The 13,096-nt window shown below is 35.5% G+C and overlaps 3 protein-coding genes across 3 annotated transcripts; all 3 read right to left on the bottom strand.

The window, feature by feature from the left end:
* Positions 1-1,004: 1,004 nt before the first annotated feature.
* On the bottom strand, positions 1,005-5,772 carry LOC18600028 (bifunctional TH2 protein, mitochondrial-like). Its single transcript, XM_007030265.3, has 6 exons — positions 5,172-5,772; positions 3,868-3,976; positions 2,926-3,216; positions 2,373-2,787; positions 1,985-2,248; positions 1,005-1,672 (listed from the first exon to the last, which is right to left on the bottom strand). The coding sequence occupies exons 1-6, from the start codon at positions 5,495-5,497 to the stop codon at positions 1,257-1,259; spliced, it is 1,821 nt and encodes a 606-aa protein (XP_007030327.3). The 5' UTR covers positions 5,498-5,772; the 3' UTR covers positions 1,005-1,256.
* A 360-nt stretch (positions 5,773-6,132) lies between these two features.
* Positions 6,133-8,679, bottom strand: LOC18600027 (uncharacterized). Its single transcript, XM_007030264.3, has 2 exons — positions 8,341-8,679; positions 6,133-7,370 (listed from the first exon to the last, which is right to left on the bottom strand). Exons 1-2 carry the CDS (start codon positions 8,641-8,643, stop codon positions 6,837-6,839), a joined length of 837 nt encoding a protein of 278 aa, XP_007030326.3. The 5' UTR covers positions 8,644-8,679; the 3' UTR covers positions 6,133-6,836.
* Positions 8,680-9,032: 353 nt separating this feature from the next.
* On the bottom strand, positions 9,033-10,379 carry LOC18600026 (protein CANDIDATE G PROTEIN-COUPLED RECEPTOR 7). The gene is made up of 2 exons (XM_088806687.1): positions 9,159-10,379; positions 9,033-9,125 (listed from the first exon to the last, which is right to left on the bottom strand). Exons 1-2 carry the CDS (start codon positions 10,377-10,379, stop codon positions 9,033-9,035), a joined length of 1,314 nt encoding a protein of 437 aa, XP_088662813.1.
* Positions 10,380-13,096: the final 2,717 nt, after the last annotated feature.

Raw genomic sequence — 13,096 nt, 5'->3', positions numbered from 1 at the left:
AATTATGTTAACAAATACCATGTATAAACAATTTAGATTAAGTAATCTTAAAGAATACTTAATTCTATATAAATTCATGCTTTTGTGCTTCTTAATTTTTAATTTCTAATTTTTCATATACATGTATTATATATATATATATATATTATATTTTGTCATTAACAAAAAAAATTTAAAAAAATTGTAATGTGAACCAATCATTGATGGACAAGTAACCAAGCTTTGTTAAAATCAAACTCCATGAAAAGGAAGGTTAGTGCAAATAATGATTGAAAACTCAATAGTAATCACATCAAAAGGATTAGTGATAATAGTTAATCCCACTCAATTAACTCTTTTATTAATTAAAAACCATGATTCTCGTACAAGTAGACATTGGTGCCCACCAGATCATGGTTTCCACCAAACAAGATTTTTCTTGACACCTAACTTTTTATTTTTATTTTTTTTGAATTATTTTTTTCCCATTTGGCACAGCTAAGCAATGATATATAAAGTTAACAAAACCCACTATTTAGAAAAATAATATTTCATGAAAATGCATTTTACGTGGGCTCACATAAAAAACACAAAATGACAGAAAGGGAGTGATGGTCAACATACTAACTTTGATGTGCTTACTGCTTTCATTATGGAAATGCAGTTGAAGTGCATGTACCATATGAGCAAAACTATGATGACCCAAAATTAGGAAAGGGATTTCAATGAGATGTTATCATCATTAGAGTTTTGAACATTGATGTTACACTTTAATTAAAACCAAAACCCCCAACAAGAACTTTCTAATAGACCCATGATTCTGTCAAGCCCAATCGATGGATGCCAAGTACCATTTTGATCAAAACATTACAAAGTCTATCTGATCCACAAAATCAGGTTTTCATTATTGCATTAAGTCCTAAATCTCTTACCAGTGGCTCCCAAGTCCTAAATCTTTGATTAGTCACATATTCACATATGTCAAATGCTTGAAAATTTAAAGTGACATAGTACTAGAAATGGTGTGGGGGCAAAATGAAAACTTTACTTAAAACTTGTGGTAGTTACATGACATTGTCAAAAAAGTTCTTTTAGGAATTCAGTGGAGGCAGCTGCCCAATACTATCAAAAAGTTTTTTTGGGGATTGCTGCCACCACTGGCCCCATTGTAAAATTCTCTGTATAAACGGTTCCTTCATCTGTCCTAAACTAACAAGAAGATGATGATGGCTGATAGGTGCCAACCCAAAAAAAGGGGAAAAAAAAAATACAAGATTCTACCACCCCAAAACGAAGGCATGAATGTCATCCCAGCTAGAGGCAGTGTAAAGAATTCCTGATTGCCCCTTCCAAATACAAGGGCTTCCTTCAGCATATTCCTTCTGTTTCTTAACCAAGGCAGGGTACAATGGGACAAAAGAAATACCATACCGTCTCGCCACTCTCCTTAGGCTTGTACTAGACCCCCCAATCACAATACCTATATCTGCTTTCAGCAGACAAAGCAAATCACCTACTGAATCTCCAATGTAAACAGTCAAGTTCTTTCTGTCATTGCCACAGTCTTGTAAGATATCATTGAAAGCTTGAATCTTGTCGATAGGAGACTCCACCTTCCTAACAATTTCACCCGTGGATACTGATTCTTCAAAACTGAACTCATTTGCATGTATGGTTAGATCATCTACACCCCCTGCTTAAAATGAATAAGTAAAGAAAATCATTTCACTTATTAATAGACTTTCTATCAGTATTAGCAGTCAGTACTTGAACATAGAGAAAAAGCTACAGAAAAGATTGCAGAAACAAAAAAAAAAAAAAAGAGGGTGGGGGGTTGAGGAATGGGGATGTATTCAGACATTCAGTTTCTCCACAGACATGAAATCATTAAATCACACAACACTCAAGAGTGCACTCAAAGCAACTGATAAGTTAGAAGTAGAAGATGATGGAAGGAAAGCTATTCACATACTTATTATGTAATGCTAGGAGGGAAAGACCATACCTGAAGCAAATGCAGCCCTGATGAGATCAGCACACCAACAATAAGAAAGCACATGGATATTGGCATTAAGATTTTCATTCTTTATGATTTTCTGAAAGAAATCAATGCAACCACTTTGAAGAATCAGAAGTTCACCAGCTCGTTTAATGTCTTCAAGATTTAGACCCTTAAGTACACCTGACTCAATCACCCTAGAATTCGCCTTTTTCTCAAAGTCTGAGAGTTGCTCAAGAGCTTTATGCAGAGCTTCATAGTTGAACTCCACTGTAAAACCACAGGAAGTAAAAAACAATGTCAAAGGAACTAGTTGATATGTTAATGACATCTTTTCGAAGATTAAACATATAATGTTAAAACTTTAAAATGTCATTCTTGTATATTGCTCTACCTTTCTCAGACGGTAAAATGCTTTCTATGCATTGTTCATACTCTTCTGTGTATTGACCAGAAAGTAGACTCCATGTGCTCCTCAGCTCAGGCGACGACATCCTAGCAATTTGACTTTCCGGTTGGTTCTGATCAGATTTTGGGGCTCTTAGTATTGCTATCTCCGCCAAAATGGCAGATGAATCAACAACTGTGCAAGTAAGATCGAAGTCAGAAAATATCATAAGACGATCTTGTGCAGGGTCATGCTCCCTAGTCAGAGGAGCAACAGTGGGCTGAGTAAGCGGTTGAGCATAGAAGAACTCTATTTCAAGTTTCATGGCTTGGTGATAAAGCTTCTCAATGATGTCTAGTTCCTCGCCTGTCAATGAGACACTAAGTTTATCCAGCAAGTCTTCGGTTTGCAGAGATGATGCCTAAATTCAAAGAGTGCAACAGTTAAGCCGAGGGAGTTAAAAGGCCTTTTTATGTAGTGATTTTTTCCTCCAAGACTGTAATAAGTATAGTAAAATCAAGTTGACCCCTGGAAACAATTAATGCAATCAATGCTATACCTGAAAACCTTCAGAAGAATAATTCTCAATCCACTTTTTGTATGGGTGATCTCGCTCATTGGGTCCTAGAAGTGCCTTAAACTCCTTACCCAGATAGGCATACAGCGCCATGCAAGGTGTCATGGCCCCTAGAGTGTAAGCTGCAATTTTTGTTTTCTCAAATGGGGTGGCGAGTTTTCCCGCAGCTTTTAGCCCTTCAACCTTCCCAGAAGCTGTTGCCAGCAAGAATTCTGTGTACTTTACAGTCGCAGAATTGACAGTGCTTTCTTTAACAATGTCGGAACTCCACTCCTGTAGAACTCCAGCATTCAAACCATGAGGACACCCTTACAAGACAAGAACTAAGGAGAAATAGATAAAATATGAATTATTAAGTAACTATTTTAGAGAGTATAAGGCTTCATAGTATTGTAAAAGGGATAACAAGGCAGATAGTAACTATTCAAACAAGTCTGATTATTTCCTCAAATCTCTTTACAAGACTTCTCTGAGTGATGATTTATGGGCCTAATCATATCAACGTCCAACCTGCTTCACTTGCAACTTGCTACCTACCTAAAGGCCCAAATATTTCATTGCTAGCCTTCTATATCATCAGTAAATGAAACTGAAATCAAAGCAATGGACTTTTCATGTCATTAATAAATTGAATAAGAAAATAGATGTTCAGTGCCTGACATGACCTAAACTGCTTGGTAAAAATGTCTCGACTAAATCTCTATTTTAGATGATGATATCATATGCCAGTTGACCCAAGCTAACATCTTCTAGACACCAATATTTTCCTAATAAGTCCTGTTTTAACTATTTGGCTACACAGTATTTTATAAATCTACAAGCAATAGCAATACCAAAGAAAAATTCAATTTTATTTTTTGATCTAGCTTTTCTAACAATTGAGCATGTACTAAGCAACAAAAAAGAAGAATCCTTTTATCATACCTTTACAAAAGAATCATGCATTTTTAGCTCATCCAAGACACTCTTCCTTAACTTCGAGATTGCTAACTTTGCATCATCATCATCTGCACAGTCTTCCGCCAATTCATAACTGAAATCCAGATTGAAAGAAACACAAAACCATTAAGGACCTACATATAAACAGCACAAGCCAATTCAAATTAAAACTAGCTAAGGAATATAGATATGCCTTTTTAATCTACCACTACATGTCAATTTAAATTCTGGAAACTGAAACTCACCTCAAGTAACGTAATTACTTTTTCCCCAAATAATAACAATATAACCCTCCAATTGGTTACTGAGAAAGCTGACAAAAAGAAAAGAAAAGAAACATCTGAATAATTACTTAAGCAACCACATGGCGCTTAGAAATTAAAACTTCATTCATCTTCTTTTCCTACACTTTCTCAGCAACCAATAACTAGAAGGGGTTGAAAAATAGCTATATCAATCCTAAAACAGAAATTCAATGCTCAAACATCAGCAGCGTTGCACAGAAAAGAAGATCCCTGTCTACAATCCCAAATGCTCACTTTGCACAACCAAACAAAATGGTGAAAAATTCATGATGCTATCCCTTAACAAGAATATCAGCAAGAATGCAGACAAATGCACCAATTCTACATTACCAATGAGTTGAAAACTATATGCAAAATCTTCAATTTTCATTCAATCTTGAATTAAATACAACTAAACAGATCCTCAATGGGCAAATTTATCAAACCTTTCCTACATAAACCTTCAGAAAGATAAGAGTAAAAAGTCAAAATCAGAATTCTAAACATTTCAAAAGCAAGTTAATTCGTATCAATATAGCAAATTAACCAATTCATAAATATTTTAGATGTTTCTTTTTTTACAAAATAAAAAATAAAAGATCTTCATGATTCAAAAGATCCATTTTCATTTTCTTCTAACTAAACTGTGTATGCAACCTAAAGATACTCAAGCAATTAACCATTGAAAGGAAATATCAGCCTCCAAGGGCAAAATCCAAGATTGAGATTTCAATTCCCTTTCCTCTTCTCCACACCCTCAAAGAAACTATCCAGTAATACCAAATAAGCAAACAAATCAAACAAAAAAGTAAAATGCACCTAAACAACCCTCCACCCCTAAAGTACACTACTTTAGCAACTAGAATAATAATAAAGAAACCCCAAGATTCTATTTCTCCAAAAGAAATGAACAAATAGAAAGAAGTATTAGAAAGAGACCAAAACCCAGACTGAAAATTCCATGAAAAGGAACAAAAGAAATAAGAAGAAAGAAAAAGGACTCACGCTTGAGCAAAGGCTTTGAGAAAATGAACATCTTGGGCAATATAATGACGAAAAGTGTCGATCTTGAGAGTCCCAGAAGCTAAACACAGAGCAAAAGGAGAGTAAAGAGAGAGCAAGGACTCTCTTCGAAACTCCAACCAGAACTTTCTCGCTAGACCTTCTTCGCTGGGGAAACCGGTGGCTACGGCGGACTTTGAAGGGATCGCCATTGGATTTGACGATCTCCGAGGTGGCGGAGGTGGCGATGAGTACACTCGGTGGTGGGATCGGGCGAGGTGGAAGAGGGTTTTGATTGGGTTTGGAGAGGAAGAGAAGAGTAAGCGCATCAAAGACAGAAAAAGACAGATAGAGAGAGAGAGAGAGCGAGCGAGCGAGAGAGCGACAGAGTGCGTTGGCAGTTGCTTTTGTTGGTAATGAGGAGGGAGGAGAGGTTGTGAAAAGGGAGGGAAGGTATTTATATAGTTATATATTCAGTGAATTCTACTCCCTAATTTCTGAACATTGTTTCTTTCTTTTTGTTTTTTAGTACTACATTTCTTTTATTCCTTATTTACACACTTATTTACTTTTTATTTGGCTTTACATTTTTGGGTTAGTTTTATTATTTTCTTTTCTTTTTCTTTTAGTACAATTAAATTTGATGATATTTATTGTCCGACACTTATTTTAATGTATAGAGTAATAAAACTTCGATATCGAAAATAATTATTTTTCTATATCTATTCAAAAATAAAATGATGGACAAAAAATGTAACATTTTCTTACTCTTTTTTGTTTTGTTTTTTGCATTTAAGAATTATTGGAAAGCCCTATTAATCTTGCAAGCAACTAAATTAGAGTATTAATGTTAATTTGATTTACTTACACATCCAATGTTATTATGCCTTTGAAACAAATAAAAACCTCTTTTTGAGGGAAAAAACATAAAGCAAGTTGAATTGAAGTTTTTATTTGTGGGCTCTTGTTTGGACTTTGGACTTCATTTTCATCACTTCTTTCTATTTTCTCAAACCCATATATACAATCATGATTCATGAATCATCAGCTAGGACAGAACCCATAGATGTAAAGAAGCCCAAGAACATAATCCTTTTGCAGTGTTGTTTGCTCAACCTGATTTTAAACAAGTTTATATGGATTCTGCGCCCAAAGATCAGTGGACTGGAGAGAGGACTCTGTTTAGAAGAGGAAGATGCACTTCAATATGAAAATTTGAAGGAGCCCACTCAGTGTCAATACATGTACAAGAAGCTCCTGCTCTTGTACATTCAGGCAGGAATGGGTCAATGGCTATTGAAGCCAATGATTACGTTTGAAGACCTCCTATCCCCGCCCAGGGTTCCCCACTCTTCTCACCAAAACGAAGGGAGGGGAGGAAGACAAATGAAAGTGTATTATACTGCCGATATATGGTTATAAGGTTTCATCTTCTAGCTAGGAGATGGAGAACAAGTTTGGACATGGCCCATAAAAGGATACGAAGCAAGATATGTGCATGAAAATGTTACTGGAAGACATTACTGACTTATCTTACTTTGCTTTCCAAAGTTACTTGCAGCATCAAATCAGCACTTAATGCGTCTAAGCAGCAGCAACATAGACATGAAAAGTTCATGCTTCTTCTTTCCATCTAACGGGACCGTGTAATTTCTAGTGGGCAGAAAATCAAAATAGGAACCTAGTCCAAGAGCCCAAGAATGGAAAAACGGCAATCAACACCCTCAGCAGCAAGGGTGTATCTCTGACTCTCCCTATCCTACCAAATTTACCCTTCTTTTGTTGCTTTGGTAGTCCATTTCCCTTTTGACTTGGTGCCCTCTTTTGGGTCTCCACTTGATCATCCAGTTGATCCCATCCACCAAACTTGGGGCCTCTCTTGGCACCCTTATCATGTAAATCACCATCCATATTCAACCAGGAGCTATAAGTTGCCTTCTCTCCACCATTCCTATTTGCTTCTTGTTTTCTCTTGTTTGTTCTCACACTTTTAGGAGCCCTTGTAGAATGTTTCTTCTTGGCCTTGGGGCTGGATGTGGATTTCCATCTCTTACTCGTCCTTCTTGAAACCTTATCAAACACAAGGGAAAGCGCTGACTGCCCTAGTGGAACTGCTAATGCCATGATAAAAGCATTCGGGCCTGATCCCAGCAACAACGATATGGCAATGGCTGGTAGCATCCAACCAAAAGCTCTAAATACCTGCATGTAACATCTTTAAGGTAAGTAATTGCCATCATCAAGAAGCATGAAGTCAACATTATAAGTATCATGAAGAAGTTGTGATATGTAAACATATGAAGCCTGCTAGTTTATGATGAATTAAAGAATATACATATTACAACTAATTTTAAGATTTTAACTACTCCAAATATGTCAGAAATTAGAAAAGTAACTGAAAGATAAATCATTCATACAACCAGATAAGCTATGATGTCCTACCAAAAATGTATAAACGACAAGAATATTACCTTTTTCCCTGAAAAAACAATTTACACATTTGCAAAGAAAGATGGAAATTATAGTAGCAAATTTGAATACGTCTTTATATTAGTTGAGGCATTTAAAATTTACTACTACTCATTAGATGACCCCGTTATGATACTGCTGATGATGCTAAGAAAGACTTCAGCCAGTAAGCTTGCTCCTTCCTATCAACTTTACATATAGCAATCTTTTTCTGTATGTATTTGTAACAGCCAGAGAAAGATTGCACTCTGCTAGAATATCCCCAGATCCCCTTTCTTTGCAGCCTTATTGTGAAACAACTTTCAATTATTCTTGAATCAAAAGTTACAGAAAACTCAACATGTCCAACAGAAAATCAATAAAATGAGAAACAGAGAGAAAAAGAGTTTAAAGGAGGATACCCTTTCCTCCTTCATGATAGCTACTTTCCTCATTACTACCACAAGTAGCTTTCAAGGCTAAACCTTCATTTTTTATCTCTCAATCAGATGTTTAACACCTTAGGCCTTCTCCCCCCCAAATTCACATCATTTCTCAACACCAAAAGAATTAACCCAATCATAAAAACTTACCCCTTTACTTACGTTTACTACTAATTTCAATCCTCAACTAAAATTCAATCAATTTTCTCAATGACCCAACAAAGTTCAATCACTAAAAAAATAAATAAAAGAACTTCATTTTACACATAACTTTTAGCTACCTTAAAAACCCAGAACTCATCATCCTCATCAAGGTCCCAGACATCATCGTAATCATCGAAATCAGACCACCAGATCCTCTGCTTCCGGCTGCTGCTGAACTCGAACTCATCATCAACGTCATCGGAGTTCTGAGAATCGAATCTGAACTGTCCACCTGTCTGGCTGGACCCAGTGGAACTGCAGCGTACGATGTTGGTGTTCGCAGACCTGGTGGTGTTTAAGGTTTTGTTAAGGTTGAGAAGAGGGAGTGAAGTGAAAGGTGGAGCTGCAAGTTTAAGGAAGGGGATAAGCTGAGTCCCCATTGGTTTGGATAATTCATTTCTTAATTTCTTTTTATATGTTATTGTCTAAATTTTTTTATTAAATATATTTATTTTATTTTAAATCAAATAAATTTTTATAATTAATTTTTAATTATAATTATCATTAATTAAATCATTACTTGTCATTTGTCATTTTCTGTAACATAATAGTAAAATTATATAAATTATTTTCTTATGATAATACTTTTAAAGTATATGAAAACTTAAATTTTTGTTCAAGTTATATAATAAATTTATTTTTAAATTTCAAAAGAGGAATAATGAAATCATATATAAAGTTTAAGATTTTCTTTTGAGGAAGAAGAAAAATTGTACATAACATTACAAACCCATGCTGAACTGTGGATTCTCAAAGGTGAAAAGAAGCCCTATAGTTCAAATGAGTCATCTTCTTCCAACATTTGAGCTGCTGCATTCTCTTCCTCATCATTAATCACTAAATATGGGTTGTTTTCCATCGGCTGAAAATTATAGAAAATAAACACATAGAAAGCCAAGCTTGCACCCTCTTCCAAAACAGTCATCATCCACTCCAATCTGTAATTCAGGAATGCCCCGACTGCTGAAACCATGATTCTTGTGAAGTACAAATATCCCATCACAACTATGTAAAACTGCTTGAAAAGTGTTAACTTTTCCAGGTTTTTACCGGCTTTTCCATCTGTCTTGGATGCTTCCCTCAAGCTTTTTATTGACCAAATGATTGGAAAAAACACTACACAGCAACAAGCAATGTCGATCAACAAGAAGAGTTGGTTCCAAGTCATCCAATCCCTTGTTGCAGGCCCGGTTTCACTGATAACCACATAAGTTATGTTTTCAAGAACCTGTAAAGGGATTACTGCCATCAAAACCTGTTTTTCGCGTTCCTGAAGGTAAGGTTTCAGGAATGACCAGCCTGTTCCTATCAGGATTATCACAGTGAATAACATGATTCCTTTGAAGAATCCGAAAATGTAAAATGCCACATCCCATCCGTGGGGAGTGCCCGTTTTCCTGACATACATTTTGTCCTCAGAGGCACAAATCATTTTAAGGCACTTGAATAGAAGCAATGCGGCCATTATTAAATGAATCTTCTCAACTCTAGGCTTCTGATTGATACAGGCAAAAACCCAAATAAGGAGAAATGCTGCGTATATCAAAAAGAAGAAAAAAAAGAGTTTTGGCAATGGGGTTTGGCCTGCAGGCAGGAAATCCTTTTCACCTTCTTTCAGGTTATACATTTCAGTATGGACATGCATTGACACTCTGAATTCTGGCTGACAGTTTCCGAATACCAAACTATATTTATCAGGATCATCGATATCTATAGAACCGCTATAAGTTGAATCAGCAGTAAGGTTTTCGAACTTGAATATGACTTTGCCATACCTTCTCGATAATACACAAAAGCCTTCACTGGACTCTGATTCATTCCAAATGCTTCGCAATGAATGGATGTTAGCAATGAAAAATCCCATGGAGGAAGGGTTGGGTTGGGTTTTTTGATGCCTCGATGTCCATGAAACATTCCTTACTGAGATTTCTACATGGCCATTTTTGCTAAATCCGAAGCTCTCAAATAAGATCATAGATCGGTAATCATCGAAAACCCAAGTGTTCTTGATCTCAGACAAGGAGACTGGGATGCTTGACAAAATGAATAATAATGCATATAAGAGTTGGAGTAGAGGGTGATGGAGAAAAGTTGTATAGAAATTGAAATGTTCCATCATGTGTGATCAATATGGCAACTGATCTTTCCAGAGGAGAAAACACTGACAAATGGTAAACAAATTAGAAGATTTCTGTGAGAATTTCCATTGAAACAATGTTGGAACTTGGATGGTTGATAATTGTGGTAAAAGTAAAAGAGGAACGGTTTATGTGCCAAAGAAATTGGGAGAGTAAGGGAACAATCATAGAACATGTGTCGATTTCATACAAACTAATACAAAGGATTTCTTGCCACCTAGCTCGTCTGATAAACTGTTTCACGTCTCAAGCCTTAATTTGGTGTTGTAGAAACATGAATCTTAAATGGAAATTATATTCTTATATTTATTTTATAAATACTCTCTTGCTTTTCGTAACATGATTCACATAATAAATCATATTAATATATGTAAAAGTGATTATCGAAATTTATCACTAGTGTACATTTTAAAAGAAGACATTATTTAATCGATAAATTAACAGAATTTAATACATTATGTAAAATATGAATTATTATGATTTTTATGTTACGCGATAATATTTATACATGATAATTTCTCTCCTATGTAAGACGGGTAAATAACTCATTGTTATCTTATTGTACAAAAAGCTTTCCATTAATAAAAAAGTTATTTCACAGACAATAGTGTGCCTTTGAAGTTATATATGGTCATCTTTTACCATTTAAGTTAAGATCATGATAGGTGGCTTCAAATTCCAAATAACAACATATTGGATGTTTCAGTGACAGGTTGATTGATAGATCAAAGCTTTGACCATTAATGTTCTCACAACAGGGCAAACTGACAATGTAGTAAAGATAAAAAATCTCAAACATAAAGAAAAATTGTTCTTGCAATTGGCACAAGCTAGATGTGACAACATTGATTGCTGGTTCATAACAAATTCTGCAATGACCATAGAGACAAAGGCTAATAATCACACAAAGCTTTCTTCTGCCACAAAAAAAAAAAAAAAAAAAAAAAAAAAAAAAAAAAACCAGAACAAAGAAAAGAAAGATAGGGTCACAAATTGCATTTTCAAGCACTTTGGGCCACTCAACTCTGGGAGTTGTAAAAGGCCTGCTAATCTCGGCTGGACAATGGAAAAAAACAAACAAACAAACATGGAGACACAAATAATTCTCCTATGCTTCAGTCAATGGAAGCATTTTGTGAGGACAATTTTTTTGTGGGGACAAACTCAAATACGAGGATCTTAGTGAAACTATTTATAACCTCATAAATCCTATCACTGAGGAGCTAGCTGATGATCAATACAGTCATGCTCTAGCTTCTGACCAGTTAACAGTGACAAACTATGGGTCTTCTTTGGTCCATTTTCAAGATTAAAAAAGGATTTTCCAATAGGGTTGGAAGGGGGTTTAGGGCATTTACATTTGGGGACACAACTAGTTCTTTGGCAGGATATGTCATGTTGTCTATACGGTCAGTTAGGACTCCAGTATAAGAAGGGGCAAAATTCTTCTTGGCAAGCTAATTAAAGTAACATGGAGTTGGCAATCCTACTTAAAATAACATAGTTTTAAAGCAATCATTCTCTGAAACCCCAATTTGGTTACTAGGTATCTGTCTGTTTCCATTGGTTTTAAGTATGAAGTGCTCTATTTCTTTTTCTAACTAAGAGGAAACCTTCCGACCACTTTCCATCAACATGGCTTAGCAGACCAAGAAAATATGCAAAACAAAAGGAAACAACAATGAAATGAAGGCATTAACTATCTTAAAAATATCAAGGGGGAGAAACTTGGAGAAAAATGTTTTTACTGAGATAATATAAAGCAAGAAATTTGGCACCATCAATTTTATTGGCATGGGAATAAATTCTTTGACAAGCAATGATCTCTTAGGGGAACACAATGGATATATAGTTGGCATCATGGGCATAGGTTAGTAACTTGAATGCCACAGATGGGCCTCTTTATTTGGGGGAGGCTAGCAGAATCCTGTGAGCCGAAAAGAAAATGTTGGATGGAGAAAGCTAGTGATTGAGAGCAGAGAATAGGCGCATTAAATCAACTATATACCATTGGACTTTTGACTATAAAGATCAAAGGAAACTGGCAAAAAAGATTTGAAGTAGGGGTTAATTATTAGTACAACTTGGATTTCATGGATCAAAGTTAATGTATGTATACATAGTTCAAAGACTTTAGCCATTTATTTCCTTCCTTCTTGGAAAGTTTGTATATCAGTACTTTCAATGGATACATTCAAATCACCTCCCTCCAACTTGCTTATATGGCTATTTAAACCTTTTGGTCACTAGGTCTCATAAACATACAAGTTGCCCAAATCAAGCATTGATTCTCCCTACGGTCTATATTTGTGGAATCAGTTCCTTCTGATGAACAGAATGGACTGATGGGCTTACATTTATCTTACCTTTTCTGTTAGACAGGCTGTCTATGAAACTTTTTTTTCTTAAAATTTTTGCCATTGCTGCTTAAGGAACTTCATGATCCAAATCTATAATATTGGCTGTCTTGTGATGTTCTTTGCTTTCTGTTTGTATGGTCATTTTTGGTTCCTTTCCTTGTCCAAGTTCCCAGTAATATTTTCTCTGGAACTCAAAAAGAAGAGCATGAAACTATTCTCTTTCCCAGAGGTATATTCATGTCCAGTTTATAATTGTGCAAATGTGTCTAAAGTTCAGTAATTTAGGTCTTTGACAAAACCATATTCCAACTTTTAACACATGTTGGCGGAACCTA

This window comes from Theobroma cacao, chromosome 5 (genome assembly GCF_053813885.1).
Source record: "Theobroma cacao isolate CCN51 chromosome 5, ASM5381388v1, whole genome shotgun sequence".
Taxonomy (NCBI): Eukaryota; Viridiplantae; Streptophyta; class Magnoliopsida; order Malvales; family Malvaceae; genus Theobroma; species Theobroma cacao.
This window is presented reverse-complemented; position numbering and strand designations above follow the sequence as displayed.